This window comes from Pan troglodytes, chromosome 20 (genome assembly GCF_028858775.2).
Source record: "Pan troglodytes isolate AG18354 chromosome 20, NHGRI_mPanTro3-v2.0_pri, whole genome shotgun sequence".
Lineage (NCBI taxonomy): Eukaryota > Metazoa > Chordata > Mammalia > Primates > Hominidae > Pan > Pan troglodytes.
The window spans coordinates 26,463,770-26,488,065 of record NC_072418.2 but is presented as its reverse complement, the minus strand read 5'-3'; the positions used below and the strand labels follow the sequence as shown (position 1 = coordinate 26,488,065).

The following is a 24,296-nucleotide window of genomic DNA, read 5'->3' as shown; positions in this document are numbered from 1 at the left end:
AGAATGCTTTTCATTCATAATAATGCAGAGGAATATTATTCTGAACACCTACCTCATGCATCACTCAATATTACAAGTTAACCACAAAGAGCCTCTCTACCTAAATTTTCCTCATGCATCTTACATTTTAATGTCCTTATCTTTTCATAGAAAAGGTCATAAATAATGCCTAACTAATAAAAAAGAATCTCATGTCTTTTATGCAGCAACAATTAGTCACATGCTTTCACATATGAATACACAGCAATGATGAAACAGCATGAATTTAAGAGTTGAACACATTATTCTTTTTTAAAAATCTGTATTTTCAAAAAAAAGTACTTCGAATGTAATTATAACCCTCCAAAAAATATGCTACTTTTTAAAGTTATATACAAATGTTTAGACAAATTTTAGTTTGTATTATTTTCTATACTCAGCACTCTGATTTAGTGTAATGTCTAAAGCTTGAGTGCCCTAGATATTTCTACTGTGAATTATTCCCTGATATTTACATAGACTTAATTTTGGATTGAATATCTTTCATATTTAATGTATCTGCAAAAATATATTTTAGTATGAACACTTCGGTGTTTTATAATTTGTAGTTTTTGAAAAAATGTTTTTCCAAATTCATTATACTTGCAGGGTTTTCTTAAACTCCCTGATGTTCAACAAAATTTTAACAACTGCCTGAGGGTTTTTCTCTAGTATAAAATGTGTACAATAAGATCTGTGGTACAAGTAAAGATATTACAATCCTCTTCATATGTGTAATGTTTTTTCAAAATAAATGCTCTTCTATACTTTAAAGACATACTTTCTGACAGATCTTCTGAGAGTAATTAGAATTTTAATGCTTTTATTTACTATGAACTCTACAATTTTGAGTAAGATGTGAGCAGGTATTCAGGTATTAACGGCTTTTTTACTTTGCCTATATTTGTACATTTCTTCTCAAGTATAAATGCTTTCCTGTGCAATAGGGTGTGAGCATTGTCGAAGCTTGGCCGCACTGTTCACACTGGTAGTTTTCTCCAGTATGAATTATCTTACCTACAATCAAGTGTGACAATCCTTTAAAGGCTTTTTCACATTCTTCACATTTCTAGGATTTTTCAGCAGAATGATTTTCTTTAAAGTTTTAGGTACTGTCAAAAGCATTAGTGCCTCTCTCAGGTTTGTAGTTTCTCTCCAGTAGGAATAATCTTATATCTATTAAGAATTGAGGGTTTTCTTAGGCTTTGGCACATTATTCATACTTGTAGGATTTCTCTCCAATGAGTTATCTTATCTGTGGTGAGGTGCGAGGACCGATTAAAGGCTTTGCCAAATTTTTCCCATTTGTAGGGTTGCTCTCCAGTATGAATTCTCTTATGTTTAGTTAGGGTTGAGGACCAGAAAAATGCTTTGCCACATTCTTCACATTTGTAGGGTTTTACTCCAGTATGAATTACCTTATGTTTAGTAAAAGTTGAAGACCGGTTAAAAGATTTGCCACATTCTTCACATTTATAGGGTTTCTCTCCAGTATGAATTCTCTTATGGTTAGTAAGGATTGAAGACTGCTTAAAGGCTTTGCCACATTTTTCACATTTGTAGGGTTTCTCTTCAGTATGAATTATCTTATGTTTAGTAAGAGTTGAGGACCAGTTAAAGGCTTTGCCACATTCTTCACATTTGTAGGGTTTCTCTCCAGTATGAATTATCTTATGTGTAGTAAGGGTTGAGGATTGGCTAAAAGATTTGCCACATTCTTCACATTTGTAGGGTTTCTCTCCAGTGTGCATCCTCTTATGTCTAGTTAGGGTTGAGGACCATATAAATGCCTTGCCACATTCTTCACATTTGTAGGGTTTCTCTCTAGTATGAATTCTCTTATGTTTAGTAAGGGTTGAGGACCAGATAAATGCTTTGCCACATTCTTCACACTTGTAAGGTTTCTCTCCAGTATGAATTATCTTATGTGTAGTAAGATTTGAAGATCGATTAAAACCTTTGCCGCATTCTTCACATTTGTAGAGTTTCTCTCCAACATGAATTATTTTATGTGTAGTAAGAGTTGAGAGTTGCTTAAAAGCTTTGCCACATTCTAAGCATTTGTAGCGTTTCTCTCCAGTATGAATTATCTTATGTGTAGTAAGGGTTGAGGACTGGCTAAAAGCTTTGCCACATTCTTCACATTTGTAGGGTCTCTCTCCAGTGTGCATCCTCTTATGTCTAGTTAGTGTTGAGGACCATATAAATGCTTTGCCACATTCTTCACACTTGTAGGGTTTCTTTCTAGTATGAATTTTCTTATGCTCAGTAAGGGTTGAGGACCAGATAAATGCTTTGCCACATTCTTCACACTTGTAATGTTTCTCTCCAGCATGAATTATCTTATGTGTAGTAAGATTTGAGGATCGATTAAAAGCTTCACCACATTCTTCACATTTGTAGAGTTTCTCTCCAGCATGAATTATTTCATGTGTAGTAAGGGTTGAGAGTTGTTTAGGAGATTTGTTATATTCTTCACATTTGTAAGGTCTCTCTTCAGTATAAATTTTCCTATGATTAGTAAGGGTTGAGGACCAATTAAAGGTTTTTCCACATTCTTTACATTTGTAGGACTTCTCTCTATGATAAATGCTTTTGTGTTGGGTTTTATGTGAAAGCATGCAAAATAATTTGACACATTTTTTACATTTGAAAGATTTCTTTTCAGTATGTCTTATCTTAGGTCTGTTTGAATTTAAAAATTTATAGAAGACTTTCAAATATTTATCACATTGAAATACTTTGCTCTGGGCAGTTGTGAAACACTGGTTAAGTCCATTATAACCTTCTTTGTTCACCTTATACTCATCCACACTTTTACAGCCTTTTCTTAACTGTAAATTCTCATGTCCATATTTTCCATATCTTCTCAGTGTTGCTTTTTGAAAAGAATCTTCCATGCCCTGCTCTGGCCAAAGGTCTTGAGCAAAATGAGGACACATATCTGAAAAAAAAAATAAAAATAAATAAATTACTCCACTTACTAGACTCACATGAATATAGTTTAAAAATCTTACCTATAAAATTATACAAACTACATAGACAAGATGGCATTGCAAAATACCACAGGCTCTAATTCTTTCATAGACATAAATGTAACAAAAACATACAGACCAAAATACATCTGTGGAAGATTCATAAATGATTTAAGTGTGTGCAGTGTCCCAGGTGAGCACAATGCAAAAAAACACACAGAAGAAAAAGAAAAGTCTGTTAAATTTACTCAGTACGTCTTTTCCTGTTTCCCACTATACCATAGTGTCTTTACAAGTAAATTGCCAACTCTTGGTTTCTGTTTTAAAAGAAAGGTAAAATACTGGCACAATCATTGCCATTTCTGGCTTTTAGGGTTTTTTCCTGACACTGGTTTCTGTCTCTCATGACATAAAGTACTGAAAGAAATGGTGGTATATTTTGGAATGAGAGTTTGAGTCTGCTGAGACCAAAGAAAAATGTTACAGCAGCAGAGAGACTGCAGTACCACAGAAATGGAAAAGGTGTAGCAAGTGATGATGCTACAAATTAACATGAGTAATCTCTCTTAACTAAATAATAAAAATAAAATTTCAGACAACACATATCCTAAGAACATGTTTAAGAAACTCTCATAATCACCAGTAAAGACAATTGTTTTCAGAATATGCCATGACAAAGCTACATTATAAGATTTTGACAAGTAGCTTTTTTTAATGTCTAAATCTCAATCAAGGATTATAATATATACAAAATAGGGCAATACAATCCCACCAAAAATATCACAAAATTTTCTGAAAGAAACCATAAAAAAGATGTATACATTAATTTTAATAATTGGTAATAAACTGAATAATACTGATTAAAATGGGAACAGAAACAACTATGGAAAATCAGAAAAATGACAAGAATAAAAAATATTTAAGATATCAAAAAACAGAAATTGTGGAGATAAAATATACACAAAAAAACTGACAGATCCTAAAAGTAAAAAAAAAAAAAAAAAAGATGTAAAAATAAAAAAGCTCAACAAACAAACTAGAATAACAAAAAGATATTTATAACAAACACATACATAAGCACAATTTCAAAAGTCACAGACAAAAAGATTACCTTTGAAGCTGCCAGATAAAACTGATGTGCCAGGTCAGGCACAGTGGCTCACACCTGTAATCCAGGCACTTTGGGAGGCCAAGGTGGGCCGATCACCTGAGGTCAGGAGTTCAAGACCAACCTGACCAACATGGCGAAACCCCATCTCTACTAAAACTATAAAAATTAGCCAGGCATGGTGGTGCATGCCTGTAATCCCAGCTACTCAGGAGGCTGAGGCTGAAGAACCACTTGAACCCAGGAAGTGGAGCTTGCAGTGAGCTCAGGTCACACCACTATACTCAAGCCTGGCTGGAGGATACAGTGACACTCTTGTTTCCAAAAAAAAAGAAAAAGAAAAAGAAAAAAAGTGATGTGCCATTTACAAACATAATCTTATGAGATAGTCAGTGAACTGTTAACAGAAATTTTGCAGGCCATAAGGGAACTGTGTGATGTAGTCATGAAAAAAATTGTGAAAAAAAAAAGGTTTAATTAATTGAGAATAATACCATCAGCGAATCTGTCCTGCCAAATAAAAAAAGTAAAAACCTTCCAAAGTAACCAAATTCTAAAAAAGTATATTGGAAATGCATATGCCCTACATATAAAAGGTGCTGAAAACAGTTCCTTCTACTGAAAATAACATGATTCCAATAAAAACACAGAATCATATAAAAATACATGATTTTCTGGGAAAAATATGCAAATACACAAAAGTCAAATTTCTTAGCATTACCCTAGTGGTGCAGAAAACATTTTTAATTATTCTCTGAAATTTGAAGGATAAAAGCATAGAAAACATTTTAAATATTCATTAATGAATATACAATATAAAAAGATATAATTAACAACATCAATGACAAATTTGAGGGAAGGTATAATAAGAACAAATTTTTGTATGCAACTTAAGTTTATTTACCAGATTAAAATATGCTGTTGTATCTTTTAGAGGTTATATGTAACCCCCAATGTACCACAAAAATATTTGTATAAATACACAAAACAAAATAAGTCAAAGCCTATCAATACAAATATCAAAAAGACACAAAGAAAGATGGAAAGAGAATAAAAGACAAAGATGCAAGAATCAAATAAAATACTTAATAAAATAACAGTAAGTCTTTCTATTTCAGAAAATTATTTAAATACATATAAAATTAACTTTTAAATTGAGACATACTTTCAATAAATAGTTTTATTAAAATATTTTAAAAACTGAGATTCATCTTGCCTTTCTACAAGAGTCAGTTGAAATCTAATGATAAAAAAAGACTGGAAGAGGCAGGAAGAAAGTAGACATTCCATGCAAATATTAATCAAATGAGAGCAGAAACAGTCAAAATAATCTTACACAAGCTACATCTTAAGTCAAAAATTATAATATTTTATAAAATGTACTTTAAATTTAAACTCCAAAGAAACAAAGGACATCAAAAAATAATAGATTCATTCACTGGGAACCTATGAAAAATTTGTGTATATTTGTGTGTGTGTATGTGTTTGTGCACGCACGCAGGTGTGTGTGTGTGTGTCTCACATTAGGGTTCCAAATATATAAAACAAATATTGACAGAATGGAAGAAACACATACAAAGCAATACAATTATAGCAAGATATTTTAATACCACACTTTCTGTAATAAAAATAAAACAAGAAAGAATGTTAATAAGGGAACAGACTACTTAAAGGCAGTATAAAACAATTATTCCAAACAGAGTTATGGAGAACACTCCTCAACAACATCAGAATACACCTCTTTCTCAATAGCTCATACATTTTACTTGATAAACCACATCTTAAGCCAAAAAGGAAGTCTTACCAAAATTTTTAAAAGTAAACTTCTATGAACTACTTTCTATGAGTAAAATGGAGTACGAGTATAAAACAATAAGACAGAAAAACTGAAAAATTTACAAATACATAGAAATTAAACAACACACCCTTGAGTGTGCTTTTAAACAAAGGTTGAAATAATTAATATTGTGAAAAGGTCCATCCAGCTCAATGCAACAGACAGACTTAATGCAATGTTTTTCAAATTCCTCACTGCATTTTTGAAGAAACAGGAACAGCAACCACAAAAGTATATAGAATCTCAAGAGACAATAAAGTACCCAACAATCTTCAAAAAATAAAAGGAACAATGCTGGAGGCATTAAAGTTCTTGATTAAATCACATTACAAAGCTACAGAATTAAAACAATTTGGTATGAGTATAAAGGTGAAAAAGTAGACTAATAAAATAGAATGCAGCACATATATAAACTTTCACATACATGGTCATATAAGGAGTCATTTACATAGTGATAATTATTCCAGCATTGTTACTGTAAGCCAATAGGTAAAAGCAAGGCAGATTTCTTTCACCAAATCATTCAGTAGATATAATTTGAAATATAAAAATTCTGAAATATCACTCGGTCTTCAAAAAGCAGGAAATATTGTACGAACTATAAAGATAAGTGTTGATGGCATTATGTAAAATGAAATGAGCCAGCCACAAAACGACAGATTGTATGAAATATATGAAGGAGTTACACTCTTAGAAACAAAGAACAGACTGGTGTTTGCAAAGTGCCATAAAACAGAAAAAATTGGGGCCAGGCATGGTGGTTCACACCTGTAATCTGAGCACTTTGAGAGACCCAAGCGGGTGGATCACCTAAGGTCAGGAGTTTAAAACCAGCCTGGCCAACATGGTGAAACCCCATCTCTAATAAAAATACAAAAATTAGCCAGGCATGATGGCGGGCACCTGTAATCTGAGCTACTAAGGAGGCTGAGGCATGAGAATCAATTGAACCTAGGAGGTGGAGGTTGCACTGTGCTGAGATGGTGCCACTGCACTTCAGCCTGGGTGACAGAGCAAGACTCCACCTCAAAAAAGAAAAAAAACAAGAAAAAAGTGGTAGTCAGTATGTATTAAGATTTAGCTTTGCAAGATAAAAACATTCTAGCAATATGTTGCATGACAATGTCAAGATAATTAGTGTGACTTAACCGAATATTTAAAAATATTTTGTGGTAAATTTGTTATTTTTTTGACAAGTAAAAATAATAATACCCAAAAGAGATACAGAGTTATGAGAGTTTTAAATTATATTCAAATCCAAAAGTGTTTCTCCCACACAAAAATCATATAGATTCATAAATAGGATGTTGAAATTACAAGAATTTTATAACTACTCATCTACACAGGATTAGAAAACCATTCACAACAAACTTATACAACAAATATACAAAAAACAAACAAAAAAAAACCAAGGGTAGCCTGGTGCGGTGGCTCACACCTTTAATCCCAGCACTTTGGGAGGCTGAAGAGGGTGGATCATGAGGTCAGGAGTTCGAGACCAGCCCGGCCAACATGGTAAACTCTGTCTCTACTAAAAATACAAGAATTATCCAGGCGTGGTAGTGGGCACCTGTAATCCCAGCTAATTGGAAGGCTGAGGCAGGAAAATCACTTGAACCTGGAAGGCGGAGGTTGCAGTGAGCCGAGATCGTGCCACTGCACTCCAGCCTGGTCAAGAAGAGCAAAACTCTGTCTCAAAAAAAAAAATTAAAAAAAGATAACATTTATACAGGCAAACAAACATAGATATAATTCTACTGGAAAAAGACATATGGCTGATTCATATTTGATTTTGCTCCACAGGGTCTTAAATTGTACAAAGTTAAATATTGTCGTGCACAATTATGATATATACTAAAAAATCAAAACACAAATATCAGATGTATGGTGGCATACGCTAGAATATATAACACAAAAATATAAAATTGCAAAACAAAATTAAAACATGGAATGTAAAACTTATTAGATACCATCAAGTAGATCAATATATCCATTAAGGGAATCTTAGAAGAAGAATATGGGGAAAAAAAAACAATACAGTGGTTACTTGAAGATAAAAGGTGAGAACTTCCCAAATTTTGATGTAGTAAAACAAAAAAAAAAAATTGTAACCAAGAATATTTGATTTAAATTTATTTCCCTTTAAAAATAGGATGAAAACTAAAAATCTCCAAAATACAAGTTGAGGGACTTCATCACCACTAGCACAGTTCTACAAAAAAATGCTACATGATGGCCAGGCACTGTGGCTCATGCCTGCAGTTTTAAGAGGCCAAAGCTTGTCACAACACTAAAGACCAGGAGATTCAGATCAGCCTGAATAATACAGCGAGACTCTGCATATAAAAAAAAGAAATGGGAGGTCAGGAGATTGAGACCATCCTGGTTAACATGGAGAAACCCCGTCTCTACTAAAAATACACAAAAAAACAAAATTAGCCGGGCATGGTGGCAGCCGCGTATAGTTCCAGCTACTCGGGAGGCTGAGGCAGGAAAATGGCGTGAACCCGGGAGGCAGAGCTTGCAGTGAGCTGAGATTGTGCCACTGCACTCCAGCCTGGGTGACAGAGCAAGACTCCATCTCAACAACAACAACAACAACAAAGAAATGCTAAAATGAGTCAATTTTATTTAAAAATAAAATAATACTGGACAGCATCATAAAACCATATATAAAAATAAAGCTCTCTATTGAATGTAAATATACAAATGTAGAAATCTTTACTATCATAATGATGATGCATAAAACCCTTAAAGCTCTTCTGTAGAATATTTAAAACAATAAAAATCTGCATAAATGTTAATACACAAAATAATTTTTATATTAATAAACTGAAAAATACAGAGGTATAATTTTTATATTCAACTGAAGTTGTCATGAGATTAAAATATATTTTTAAGTTTTAGATGTTTTATGTAAACTCCATTTTTAAGATGATGTGGTTTGGCCATGTCCCAACCCAAGTCTCATCTTTAATTCCCATATGTTGTGGGAGGGATGCAGTAGGAGGTAATTGAATCATGGGGGCAGATGTTTTCTGTGCTGTTCTCATGATAGAGAATAAGTCTCATGAAAGCAGAAGGCTTTATAAGGCAGTTTTCCTGCGCAAGCTCTTTCGTCTGCCACCATGTGAGACATGCCTTTTACTTTCCACCATGATTGTGATGACTCCTCAGTCACATGAAACTGTGACCAATAAACCTCTTTCTTTTGTAAATTGCCCAGTCTCAGGTATGTCTTTATCAGCAGCATGAAAACAGACTAATATACAAGAGGATTATGACGATAATATTTATAGAAAGTATGCAAAACAAAATTTAAAAAATAATTGAAGCATGTCACTACACAATTAAAATAAGGCAATAAAACAGTAAATAATAAAAAACATACGACTCAAACACATAAAACAATAGCAATAAAACTAGTAATTTCATTTTAAGAAATAATTTTAAATATAAATTAAACTACTTAATAAAAAGAAATGTAATCTCAGGACTTTGGGAGGTTAAAGTGGGGTGATCACTGTATCTCAGAAGTTTGAGACCAACCTCAGCAATGCGGCAAAATCTTGTCTCAACCAAAAATACAAAAAAACTGGGAGGACATGAAGCTACACACTTGTAACCCAGCTACCTGAGAGGCTGCAATCAGAGAATCTTCTAAGTTTGGGAGGTTGAGGCTGCAGTGAGCCATGATCACAACACTGCAAACCAGCCTGGTTGAGAGAGTGAGACCCTATCTCAAGAACAAACAAATAAGGCCGGGAATGGTGGCTCACACATGTAATCCCAGCACTTTGGGAGGCTTAGGCAGGTGGATCACCTGAGGTCAGGGTTTTGAGACCAGCCTAGCCAATATGGTGAAACCCCTTCTCTACTAAAAATGCAAAAATTCGCCAGGCATGGTCGCATACACCTGTAGTCCCAGCTGCTTGGGAGGCTGAGACAGGAGAATCGCTTGAACCTAGGAGGCAGAGGTTGCAATGAGCCGAGATTGTGTCACTGCACTCTGGCCTGGGTGACAGAGTGAGACTTCATCTCAAAAAAAATAAAAAATAAAATAATAAAGTTTATTTCCTTAAACCATATGTGGAAAAATCTTTTAATTAGACATAAGAAGATAACTTTTTTTGTTTTTGGAGTCAGAGTCTCGTTCCGTTGCCAAGGATGGAGTGCGGTGGCATGCTCTCCAATCACTCCAATCTCTTGTCTCCTGGATTTAAGTTATTCTCCTTCCTCAGCCTCCCGAGTAGCCTGGGTTTACACGCACCCACCACCATGCCTGGCTAATTTTTTGTATTTTTAGTAGAAATGAGGTTTCACCATATTGGTCAGGCTGGTCTCAAACTTCTGACCTCATGATCCACCCCACTCAGCCCCCCAAAGTGCTAGGATTATAGGTGTGAGGTGCCATTCCAGGCCAGATAACTTCTTCATCATTTAAAAATATATAGGGGAAACACATGACAATAATCTTGGCGCCATTTTCTTAGCTACAACATTAAATGCATAAGCACCAAAGAAAAAAGCAAAAATTTAACTATACTACACTTCCAAATTTCTGCATATGTAAGTAAACATTTAATAGAGGGATAAGGCCTCCTAGAAAATGGGTGAAAATATTTACAAATCACATGTGATAGGAGTCAATATTCAAAAAATAGAAACGACTTTTAAAACTAAATAAATTTGAATGAATTTATTTACAAATAGGAAAATAATTGAAATACATTTTCATCGAAAAACACAAACAAAAAATTTGAAAGGACATAAAAAATTTCTAATTTATACAGAAATGCATAAAAATCACAATGAAAAAGAAAATCCGTCACATCCATTTAAATGACCACTATCAATTTTTTAAAAACACCTAATCTGTTGATAATGCAGTAAAACCCTTGGCCAAGTGAGGTGGCTCACGCCTGTAATCCCAGCACTTTGGGAGGCTGATGCGGGCAGATTTCGAGGTCAGGAGTTCAAGACCAGCCTGACCAACATGGTGAAACCCCATCTGTACTAAAAATACAAAAATTAGCCAGATGTGGTGGCACGTGCCTGTAATCCCAGTTACTAAGGAGGCTGAGACAGGAGAATCGCTTGAAACCCAGGAGGCAGAGGTTGCAGTGAGTCAAGATTGTGCCACTGAGCTCCAGCCTGGGTGACAAAGGGAGACTCCATTTCAAAAAAAAAAAAAGAAAAGAAAAAAAAGAAACCCATGTGCATTGTTGGTAGAAAACAAGGATGCACATATTATTTTATAATGTTATAAATGTACTTCAAATAACTAAAAATAAAATTATCAAATACAGCAATTACATTTATGAATCTATATCTAAAATATGCAACAAAAGACCTTGAAGACATGTATGATAGAATGGAATATTATTCAGCTTTAAAAAAAATCTTGAGCAGCCCAGATGGCCAAATAGGAACAGCTCCGGTCTACAGCTCCCAGCGTGAGTGATGCAGAAGATGGGTGATTTCTGCATTTCCATCCGAGGTACCAGGTTCATCTCACTAGGGAGTGCCAGACAGTGGGTGCAGGACAGTGGGGGCAGCAAAGCGTGGAAGAGCCGAAGCAGGGCTAGGCATTACCTCACTCAGGAAATGCAAGGGGTCAGGGAGTTCCCTTTCCTAGTCAAAGAAAGGGGTGACAGACGGCATCTGGAAAGTCAGGTCACTCCCACCCTAATACTGTGCTTTTCCGACGGGCTTAAATAACAGCACAACAGCAGATTATATCCTGCACCTGGCTTGGAGGGTCCTACGCCCACGGAGTCTCGCTGATTGCTAGCACAGCAGTCTGAGATCAAACTGCAAGGTGGCAGCGAGGCTGGGGGAGGGGCGCCTGCCATTGCCCAGGCTTGCTTAGGTAAACAAAGCAGCCAGGAAGCTCCAACTGGGTGGAGGCCACCACAGCTCAAGGAGGCCTGCCTGCCTCTGTAGGCTCCACCTCTGGGGGCAGGGCATAGACAAACAAAAAGACAGCAGTAACCTCTGCAGACTTAAATATCCCTGTCTAACAGCTTTGAAGAGAGCAGTGGTTCTCCCAACACACAGCTGGAGATCTGAGAACAGGCAGACAGAATACTGGCAAACTGAATCCAGCAGCACATCAAAAAGCTTATCCACCATGATCAAGTGGGTTTCATCCCTGGGATGCAAGGCTGGCTCAACATACACAAATAAATAAATGTAATCCAACATATAAACAGAACCAAAGACAAAAACCACCTGATTATATAATAGATGCAGAAAAGGCCTTTGACAAAATTCAACAACCATTCATGCTAAAAACTCTCAATGAATTAGGTATTGATGGGATGTATCTCAAAATACTAAGAGCTATCTATGCCAAACCCACAGCCAATATCATACTGAATGGGCAAAAACTGGAAGCATTCCCTTTGAAAACTGGCACAAGACAGGGATGCCCTCTCTCAACACTCCTATTCAACATAGTGTTGGAAGTTCTGGCCAGGGCAATTAGGCCGGAGAAGGAAATAAAGGGTATTCAATTAGGAAAAGAGGAACCCAAATTGTCCCTGTTTGCAGATGACATGATTGTATATCTAGAAAACCCCATTGTCTCAGCCCAAAATCTCCTTCAGCTGATTAGAAACTTCAGCAATGTCTCAGGATACAAAATCAATGTACAACAATCACAAGCATTCTTATACACCAATAACAGACAGAGAGCCAAATCATGAGTGAACTCCCATTCATAATTGCTTCAAAGAGAATAAAATACCTAGGAATCCAACTTACAACGGACATGAAGGACCTCTTCAAGGAGAACTACAAACCACTGCTCAATGAAATAAAAGAGGATACAAACAAATGGAAGAACATTCCATGCTCATGGGTAGGAAGAATCAATATCGTGAAAAATGGCCATACTGCCCAAGGTAATTTATAGATTCAATGCCATCCCCATCAAGCTACCAATGACTTTCTTCACAGAACTGGAAAAAACTACTTTAAAGTTCATATGGAACCAAAAAAGAGCCCGCATCACCAAGTCAATCCTAAGCCAAAAGAACAAAGCTGGAGGCATCATGCTACCTGACTTCAAACTACACTACAAGGCTACAGTAACCAAAACAGCATGGTACTGGTACCAAAACAGAGATATAGATCAATGGAACAGAACAGAGCCCTCAGAAAGAACGCCACATATCTACAACTATCTGATCTTTGACAAACCTGAGAAAAACAAGCAATGGGGAAAGGATTCCCTATTTAATAAATGGTGCTGGGAAAGCTGGCTAGCCATATGTAGAAAGCTGAAACTGGATCCCTTCCTTACACCTTGTACAAAAATCAATTCAAGATGCATTAAAGACTTTAACGTTAGACCTAAAACCATAAAAACCCTAGAAGAAAACCTAGGCATTACCATTCCGGACATAGGCATGGGCAAGGACTTTATGTCTAAAACACCAAAAGCAATGGGAACAAAAGCCAAAATTGAGAAATGGGATCTAATTAAACTAAAGAGCTTCTGCACAGCAAAAGAAACTACCATCAGAGTCAACAGGCAACCTACAAAATGGGAGAAAATTTTCGCAACCTACTCATCTGACAAAGGGCTAATATCCAGAATCTACAATGAACTCAAACAAATTTACAAGAAAAAAACAACCCCATCAAAAAGTGGGCAAAGGACATGAACAGACACTTCTCAAAACAAGACATTTATGCAGGCAAAAAACACATGAAAAAATGCTCACCATCACTGGCCATCAGAGAAATGCAAATCAAAACCACAATGAGATACCGTTTCACACCAGTTAGAATGGCGATCATTAAAAAGTCAGGAAACAACAGGTGCTGGAGAGGATGTGGAGAAATAGGAGCACTTTTACACTGTTGGTGGGACTGTAAACTAGTTCAACCATTGTGGAAGTCAGTGTGGCGATTCCTCAGGGATCTAGAACTAGAAATTCCATTTGACCCAGCCATGCCATTACTGGGTATATACCCAAAAGACTATAAATCATGCTGCTATAAAGACACACGCACAAGTATGTTTATTGTGGCAGTATTCACAATAGCAAAGACTTGGAACCAACCCAAATGTCCAACAATGATAGACTGGATTAAGAAAATGTGGCACATATACACCATGGAATACTATGCAGCCATCAATAATGATGAGTTCATGTCCTTTGTAGGGATATGGGTGAAACTGGAAATCATCATTCTCAGTAAACTATCACAAGAACAAAAAACCAAACACTGCATATTCTCACTCATAGGTGGAAATTGAACAATGAGAACACATGGACACAGGAAGGGGAACATCACACTCTGGGGACTGTTGTGGGGTGGGGGGAGGGGGAAGGGATAGCATTAGGAGATATACCTAATGGTAAATGATGAGCTAATGGGTGCAGCACACCAGCATGGCACATGTATACATATGTAACTAACCTGCACATTGTGCACATGTACCCTAAAACTTAAAGTATAATAATAATAAAATATAAAATTAAAAAAGGAAATATAAATTCACCCTCCATGTTAAGCTATTTACTAAAATGGAAAATAAAGAAGAATATTTAACAGTGAAAAAAAAAAATCTTGTCGCTTTTAAAGATACACTTTGAGAATATTATGTCCACTGAAATAAACCAGTAATGAAATGATGGATGTTATGATTTTACTTATATGAAATATTTAAAATAATTACACTCATAAAAACAGAAGGTGGAAGGGTGTTTGTCAAGTACTGGAGAGAGCATAAAATAGGTAAATGTTATTTAAGGGATATTGAGTTTTAGTTTTAGAAGATGTAAAATTTCTAGAAGTCTTTTGCATAACGATGTGAATATAGTTAACATGCCTGAAATATACACTTTTTTTTTTTTTTTTTGAAACAGGGTCTCAATCTGTCACCGAAGCTTGCATGCAATGGCACAATTATGGCTCACTGCAGCCTCACAATCCCAGGCTCAACTAATCCTGCCCCTCAGTCTCTCAAGTAGCTGGGACCACAGGTGTACGCCACCATGCCTGGCTATTTCTTAGAAAAAAAATGTTTGTAGAGAGGGTGTCTCCATATTTTGCCCAGGCTTGTATCAAACTTTTGGGCTCAAGCAATCCTCCTGTCCTGGCCTCTCAAAATCCTGGTTTTAAAGATGTGAGCTACCACCATGCCTGGCGCTGACATGTACATTTAAATAGATTTAAGAAGGTAAATTATATGTTAAGTGTTTTTACGACAAATATTTTTTTTTAAACTGGAAAAAATACAGAATTATACATCTTTTTAAAAATTACCTTCAAATCACAAAAGTGTTTTTCTCACACAAAGAAAATACATATTTATCATTAAACACATGGTGAAAATAAGACTATTTCCAAGGCTACTCACTTAGACAAGATAAAACCAACACTGAAAATGAGTTAAGAGGCCGGGTACGGTGGCTCATGCCTGTAATCCCAGCACTTTGGGAGACCAAGGCAAGCAGATCACCCAAGGTCAGGAGTTTGAGACCTGCCTGACCAACATGGCAAACCCCGTCTCTACTAAAAAAAAAAAAAATACAAAATTAGCCTGGGATGGTGGCACATGCCTGTAATCCCAGCTACTCAGGAGGCTAAGGCTAGAGAATCACTTAAACCCAAGAGGTGGAGGAAGTTGCAGTGAGCCAAGATCACATGCACTGTACTCCAGACTCAGCAACAAGAGCAAAACTCTGTCTCAAAAAAAAAAAAAAAAAAAGAAAAGAAAAAAGAAAAAAGAAAAAGAAAATTAGCTAAGAAAGAATATATACAAGTAAACTATAACCAAATTTGGGTCATATTTGTAGACATAAACACACACATATAGATAATCTGACTATGACAGACATATGGCTCATTTATCTTTTAATTAAACCAGACATTGACTTAAAGTATACAAACATAATTGCCGATTGTCTAAAATTATAATGCACGAAATCAATAGACACAATAAACTGATATTAAGAAACCTGCACTTAAAAAACACACTAATATAGAACAGGAAGATAATAATGAAAGAAATGTTTACTCATAAAATCTAGTTGGCAACATTAATGTACATTAACAAACAATTTGTCTACATAACTGCAATGTTTGACTGTAACTGTGCATTCAGGGAAGGCAGGTGTTTTAAATTAATGGCATCTATTATGTAGCAATAAAATTTCAGAGTAAATGCAGTAAAATCATAATTAGGAGATGTTAATGAGAAACTTTTAATAGATAAGCATTTAAAAGAAACTAGTCTCAATTTTTATGTTTTAAATACATGTTATTTTACACAAAATAAAACTACTGTAATCCAAGTTTAGAAGCAAAGTGGCATGATTTTGGCTCACTGCAACCCCACCTCCCAGGTTCAAGCGATTCTCCTGCCTCAGCCTCCCTAGTAGCTCAGACTACAGGCGCATGCCGCCACGCCCGGCTAATTTTTTGTACTTTTAGTAGGGACGGGGTTTCATCGTGTTAGCCAGGATGGTCTCAATCTCCTGACCTCGTGATCCACACACCTCAGCCTCCCAAAGTGCAGGGATTAGAGGCGTGAGCCACCGCGCCTGGCTCTATAATTCCTTTTTGCCTGCCTGCATACTAATTATCTAATTTAATTCAGGCACGACATGTATATTCTATTATATTGCCCTAAATGTCTGAATCTAAAATTGCAGACAAATTTGAAGTAGAAAACAGTTAAAATTTATATGGAGAGTTGCATTAATAAGATAAAAAATTAAAGGTGCCTTATTTGCTTATCCTCTGTCAGCAAGAAAATTTGTCAGCCATTGCTGACAAAAATGCCTTTATGAGAGAACCAGGCATCATGGTTCACACCTGTAATGACAGCTACATGGTACATGAAAGTTGGAGAATTGCTTTTGATCAAAATATTAAGACCTGCCTGGGTTATGTTACAATACCCCAGATCAAAAATAAATGCCTTTAAAAGAACTCTGAGATCCAGGAAAGGAGTTGTGAAACTCTGCTAAAGCCCAAGACTGAAGGTAACCCTCTTCAGAAGGCAGGTCCTCATTCAGGTGGCAAACTACAGAACTACTGTTTTTGGCTAAAGACAAGAAATTGTTCCACCTAACTTGGTTCCCCTGAGAATTTTAAACTTACTCTGTAAACATCCCAAACTCTTCCCAGTCACAGTCTGGGGGGGGTCCTGCCTTTCCAGAGGCCTGGAGAAAGACACCCATTTATAGCCATGCTGGCAGGCCTGCAGACCTTGACCTTTACTGTGGTCCCTGAAGCAGTTCCATGACTCAGTTCCAGCTCCCTGAGCCATAGTTCATGGCCGGTTTTGCCTATGTAGAAACCCAAAGTTACCTCGGAAAATCCTCTCCTGTACTCAGTGAAAGCCATGCTCATCCACATCCTGATATAAAACTCACCATATGCAGGCCTGAGTGCAGAAACCTGCCCTTGGGTCTGCCCTGCACAGCAAAGTCCTGAAGGATATTCAATCTGTCCAAAAATTAAATGAGAATTACAACTATCCAAGCTCCTTTTAACAAGACAACTGAAGGTGGACCCTTGTGCAAACCCAGCAGCCTTAAGGCCAAGCTACAACCCCTCTTCACTACAAACCCAGAGGACATTCTATCACTCTGGGGGCCCAACAAAAACACATTTTTACTTTCTGAAACCAGTTTATAGAAACTTGAAGAGGTGTTTGCTCCTTCAAATTTACAGACACTAATGCAAAACTAGCTTCTATTTTAACATAGCACTGAAAGCATGTGGAAGACAAAATAGTCAAAAGAAAAATTTAAAGTCATTGAAATTGAAGACCAATAAGTAAAATGTTGCTGTTTGTAGATCATGTAATCATATATATATGTATATATAGAGAGAGAGTACATTAAAACCTGTTTAAATTAATGAATACACTCAGTTAATTAGCAAAATATAAAATTAATATACAAGATATGGTTCCATACACTTAAACTATCTGATAAAATAGAGGAAAAAAAAAACTTATGTACAATAGCAATGAAATACTCAATTTTAGAACAAATTTAAACAAGGAGCTCATAAATCTTTTAAGTGAAAGATATATCAATGAAAAAAATTAGAGAGGACACTAATCAATTTTAAAATGTTTTATTTCTATTGAAAGAATAAGTATTATGAAACTGCCATATTATCCAAAGTGACCTGTAGATTTAATAAACTCCTTATCAAAATTCCAGTGTTTTTCTTCACAGTAATGAAAAATCCAATCCTAAAATGGACATGAAACTACAATAAACTTTGAATAGTCAAAGCAATCTTGAGGAAAAAGAACAAAGCAGGACATCCTACTTTGTACTTTCAAACTATATTTCAAGACTACAGTAATGAAAACAGGATGAAATGTGCAGAAAAATAAACCAAAAAGAAAAAGCCCAATATAACAGAAACTACTACTCTCACACATTTCAGACATGATGCAAAAAGAGAACTTAAAAAACAGTTTAACATAGAGTATCTCAAAATTATGGAGACAGATCTGTCTGTCCACAAAACAAGAAAAAAGAAGTCAGATTGTACACTCTTTTGTATGCCATGAACAGTACTTTGGCTGTCACTGTAAACTTGAAGGAAGATCATTGAAGGGAAAGTAGAATTCTTAGATTTTATAGGCATAAGCAGAAGATGCCCCTATGTGAGAGTATAATTAAAAAAAAAAATTTAGGCTTCCCAGAAACTATTTCCTTTGGAACACAGCTTCTTAAATCACTTTAAAGAGTGGTTTTCTTCTTGACTTTGGACCTCTCATCCATGTCATCTGTTGTATTCACTCTCACCTACCTGGGGGTTCATCCACCATCTCATGTCGCTTCATATTCCAGGGCTCTTTCCCTTGCTCCAGACAAGTGATCAGGTCTGGCTTAGAGACAGCAATACCTGTTTTATTAAAAATAACTAAATGAATCTTGCTTATATTCTCCAATTACCAACTTAGTAATGTGCTCAGTAAGGAGGATATAATAGAATATGCTAACAAAGTTATTCTAATACACTAATTTATAACAGAAATTTTTAAATATTTAGGAAATATTTTAATTTTTTAGGTTCTTAATTTCACTGCCTGGTACTACTGAATCAAAAATTGGTGATGCCAAATGGATTTTAAGATGTAACAATATTTTATGCCACTAAACTTCTGAAATTAGCCTTAATCTAAAGTGCAGGACACAGATTAGCTCAGGAATGCGGAAAGTTCAGGTCAAGATGAAACATCTTGAAGAAATTCCTTTCTCAACAGACAAATCCCCAGTATTTTCTTGAAAACAGAAATCTGAATGCGTAAATTACCAGAAAACATTCTAAAGAAAAATAAAAGCTTTAGTTTATGTGAGGAATTTTGTATTAAAGTTATCCTCACCCAGGAAGGCCAGGTTTCTGTAGTTCTCTAACATCACATTTCTATATAAATTCTGCTGTGCAATGTCCAGGTGTTGCCACTCCTCCAGAGAGAATTCTATGGCCACATCCCTAAATGTCAACAGTCCCTGGAAAACACACATGAACACACATATTTACAAAGTGGCTATCGGCAGAATTTTTCATTTGACTCAAGGTAAAATTAGAGTAAATAGAACTGGTTCTGACTTATAAGAGTGATTGAAATTATCCAATAAAATAATTGTCAACACATGAACATTTTCTAATGTATTCTCTAACTCTGAGAAAATAGAGTGGCAAAATATCCACAACATCAGTGTATATGTGATACTTGTCTGGATGATAACATGTAAAATTGAAGGCATAAACACTAATATACATTTTTGAGTGCTACATTTACATAACGCAGAATGAGTTATGTATATTTTTCAGATGAAAAAGACATAGTTGTTTATATTTTTCAGACAAAATAGACATCTTGAGTTAGAAGGTACCACTCAAATTTTAATGTGTACAATAAACTGGACATCTTGTTAATGCAGATTATTTTTTGGGGAGATCTGAAATAAAGTCTGAGTTACTGAATCTCTACCAAGCTCACCAGTAATGCCAATGTTTTGGCCCCAAAAGACTATTTTGTCAAACATCCAGTAAGTGGAAGAGCCTGTTGTTTTTGTTTTTTTTTTTTTTAGTTTTTCTAGCCTGTAAACAAAGATGAGAGCTTTCATTTACCAAAGAAAAATAAATGTAAAGAAAACCTAAAAAAAAAGAAAAAGACAAAAAACAAAAGGCAGCCAGATTAAACATGATGGTTTATGCACATCAGCTCCATAAAGATATCTAATGATGAAGAGAAAAATAATTCTATAGTGAAAAAATCTGTAAGAGAGCTTATTGAGTTATTAGCATCAACATCAACTGCACTAGGACAAGTTTTTATAGTGTGCTGATGCACCCAGAAGGACACGACATTACTACTGAGATATTGTACCCACTAAAGTAAATTACAGTCTGAATTTAATCATAAGAAAACATCAGTTTTATGGGAAGTTCAAGATACAGATATCTTTCATGTTCTGTAATTTGTAATAGTGATTTTAAGTAGTCTTTCTATAGCACCCTAATAAGGAGGTATCTCTTGATAATTTTTTCAGAGCTTTCTGGGTAATAAATGCCATCCTGTTTAAATGAGTATTTTCTTAATTGTGTAATGCATACAGATAATAAAGAACACAGATAGAACCTCAACATTACATGTTCTATGTCTTTACTAAGAACCCCAGGTTTTCCCCACAGAAATATTGAGTATCCACCCCTCTCCATGTTCATCAGCCACAAGGAGAACATTTTTAATATTGCAGATCACAAATTCATGGTGAGAATCTTACATAGCATATAAAAAGCCATGATGTAGAGAAGATTCTTGTATATAGAAAAATTTTTCAGACACCCTCGACTATCATAAGCATTTTTAAAAGTAGTTAAGACAAACTTATTAGGGAGAAAAAACACAGGTATAGAAGTGAAGATTTGCAAGTACTAAATGCAAGGCATTCCAGAAAGCAGAGTAGACACAGCTCTTGATCTGGGACACGTTTAGCTGAAAAAAAAAGTCACTTTTTCTCTCTCCTCCTCCTCTAGAATTCTTTCTCAGATGAGATATTCTGGACTAATTACACCTGCATCTTGACAATATGCCTTTAAAAATTTGAGCACCACATGTTCACCTGTTACCACCACACTCAAAGTCAGAAGGCTCAAGACACAAAAACTCTACCCATTTCTGTCCTTTACAACAAAAAAGATTCAGGAACAATGAGCTGCTCCACAGAGAGAAAAATATAAGTTTCTCTTCTTTTTGTCGCCAGGCGCCCTCCCCTGTTACAAACACCAGGAATTTCTGCTACAGTAATAGAAATATCAAATCCCAGCACTTTGGGAGGCCAAGGCAGGTGGATCACGAAGTCTGGAGTTCAACAGCAGCCTGGCCAACAGGGTGAAACCCCATCTCTACTAAAAATACAAAAGTTGGCTGGGTGTGGTGTCTCACGCCTGTGATCCCAACACTTTCGGAGGCCAAGGCAGGTGGATCACCTTAAGTCAGGAGTTCAAGATCAGCCTGGCCAACAGAGTGAAACCCCACCTCTACCAAACATACAAAACTTAGCTGGGAATGGTGGCAGGCACCTGTAATCGCAGCTACTCGGGAGGCTGAGGCAGGAGAATCGCTTGAACCCGGGAGGCAGAGGTTGCAGTGAGCCGAGATTGTGCCATTGACTCCAGCCTGGATGACAGAGCGAGACTCCATCTCAAAAAAAAAAAGAAAGAAAAAGAAAAGGAAAGAAATATTGGCCACACTGTCCTGTCCTTACCAAACTCAAACAGAACAGATTCCTAGAACATTCTTTAGTGCAAAAGTGGAACTTAACTCGATGAATGTATCTTGAACTCCTCATATTTGATGCTGGCACCTGAGAGTCACATGAGGCACTTAATTAAAACAAATAGATGCTTTCACCCAGAACAGAAACTGTGAAAAGGGCACAAGTAAAGAGAGGTCTGCATATTGGCCATGTGATTCTAATTAGAAGCCTGATCTTATAACCACTTACCTAAGCATTATCACTCAAGCTTTAATGAGCTTATGAATCGCTTGGTAAAATTGGCCCCACTCTATGTAATGCGATTCTGCAGGTTTGAAAATGGTCCATAAATGGGTGTTCTAAACAAGTCTTCTGTCAATGCTGGTGTCACTCTCTCTGGGCTCATTGTTAGCATTAGTTAGAAAAATGAGGTACAGCACAGAGCCCCTTACACTCAGCACTTTTGTAAAAACACAAATACTTCTGATGCAAATGAAGACAACCATTCTCTATCTTAAAGTATCATATTATTTTCTGGCTCTTTAAAGTTTACAGAGAAAACAGAAAGCAGCAATTTTCTGAGTAAGTCTGCATTTGGAAAACAACATGTGCACATGTATTAATGCAATGTTTATTAAGCAGGTACTATGTGATCAATAGGATGTTACAGAGCACTGTGATAGCACATTATTTGATTCTAATAATACCCTGTGAGTTGATACTAAGTGTCCAATAAATCCAAGGATTTAGAATAAAGACCCAGCATTTTTATTTCCTCTTCTGTTTATCATTGAGTTTTTTAAAATGCGTAGAATAAAATCTAAATACAGACAGATGAGAAGGACACAGATAGAGTTTAATGAAATGTAGATGAATTTTTATTGTATTTATATTTGTTATTTTGTGACTTGTGAATCAACTACTATATCTGCAGGAACAGAAAACAAGTTGCTAAATGGAATGTCTCTGTAAACACTGGTTTTAATATAAAATAATTAAATTAAGACCCTATAATACATGTTATTTTTCCATTTATCTGCTATTGGGTTTCAGAAAATTGTGAGCACCAACTCTAAAAAGGCAACAGGATTCATCACCCAACTCTGATCTCTTCTAGTTAGTTCCGTGAGGCAAACAAAACTCCAGGGTAGGGCAAGACTTAAATAAGGCCTTCAAAAAGGGTGAATCTAAACAGGGCTGAAGCAGGGTGTAGAGTTGATGTAAAATTCTGTTCTTTACACCACTGGGGAGTATTTTTATTTATGTTTCTTTTTTTAAGCTTACCTAAAAGAAAAAAAAAAACTTAAATCTCAGAGTTTGTGTAATTTTAATCTTTTTTAGCCCCATTGCCCTCTAATTTCATATCACATACTAATAAGCAATTTAAACAAATCCCTTAAGGTTTTCTAGAATAATTTAGAAGATAAATAAGTTTTCTTAGCAAGGCAAAAAAAAAAAACAACTTTTGTTTATTAATATATGTTCAGGTATAGACAACTGAAGTCACAATATAAAGAAAATGGCCCAAATAAAGCCCATATTTTTGCACACATCTATTTATTGTACCCACCATATGATGCATAATTAAATCATTTATCCAGTTGCTAGTCTAGACTAAAAGTTCCTGCATGGTAGGGACCATGACTGCTTCATCTATTTTTCTAATGACTATATGAAATAGAAGCAATTAGTTTATCTCTTTGAGTCTGCAGACCTCCTCCTTGTTTTTACCCAAGTACCAGGGAACTGGAGAAACTCTCATCTGGGTGCCAACCGAAGACATCTCTTGCATGAGGGGAGGAACAATCACAGGATGACTCATTTCATTTACACTAAGACAGAAGCAAAATTACCCATTCTTGTCAGCCTGACACAATTCTGTTCTGGAGATTCTCAAATGTCTCAAAGACACCTAGGTGATTGTGAGAGCATTTCCAGTGACCCTGGACTGATGGTTCAATAGCAAGCCAGCAGGAGAGACTCAGGCTGATTCTAAATAGAAAATGGAAGTACCCTAGTGGAGCTGCAGAACCTGGATCACCTGTCTTGATTAGCTAGCTTTTGGGTATGTAGAAGTGCAAGAATACTCTAATATCATATTTTCCAGGTAGGTATACTTGTGCTCAGGGCTCTGGCTACTTCGTGGCCTTGATCTCTCACTCCTAAGATGCTTCTTTACACTTAAGAGATTCTGCCATCAGATTCTATTTACACCTGGAGCCTCTCACATAACTGTAGCAGGTGAAAACACAAGATGTGAAAAGGTCAAAGAGCCACACTCTCAAAGGGGGGATCTAAAATGTCTATGTTGACATCTCACAATGCAGAAAATGCCTCCTATTGGTTTTCTGTACATTCTCAGTCTAAAGTAGGACCCTGTTTTATAAATTCCAGGCAGAGGCCAGACCTTATTTGCAGATTCTAGATAAAATAAACATCATTCTGCATTTCTGGCTGTTACAGCAAGTAGAGTACAATCAAAAGATCTACTCATAGAGGCTGCTCTAGAAAATTCTAAATAATATTTTACCTAAAAAAAGGCTGATACGGGCTGGGTGCCATGGCTCATGCCTGTAATTCCAGCACTTTGGGAG

At 36.0% G+C, this 24,296-nt stretch overlaps 1 protein-coding gene across 21 annotated transcripts in view; it reads right to left on the bottom strand.

Moving 5' to 3' along the window:
• Positions 1-284: 284 nt before the first annotated feature.
• The window catches only part of ZNF254 (zinc finger protein 254), a 93,570-nt gene continuing 69,558 nt past the window's right edge, over positions 285-24,296 (bottom strand). For 11 of the 21 annotated variants that reach the window (XM_063801460.1, XM_063801456.1, XM_054672879.2 and 8 more), the window contains 3 exons: positions 19,320-19,446; positions 18,743-18,838; positions 285-2,962 (listed from right to left, as the gene is read on the bottom strand). In XM_063801460.1, the coding sequence (XP_063657530.1) occupies positions 1,236-2,962; positions 18,743-18,838; positions 19,320-19,353 (1,857 nt within the window). In that variant the 5' untranslated portion in view covers positions 19,354-19,446 and the 3' untranslated portion in view covers positions 285-1,235. Of the gene's footprint in view, positions 2,963-4,104; positions 4,416-17,340; positions 17,414-18,036; positions 18,174-18,742; positions 18,839-19,319; positions 19,447-21,526; positions 21,648-24,296 lie in introns of those variants that run through there. The other 10 variants (XM_063801471.1, XM_063801470.1, XM_063801469.1 and 7 more) reach the window with 6 other exon arrangements.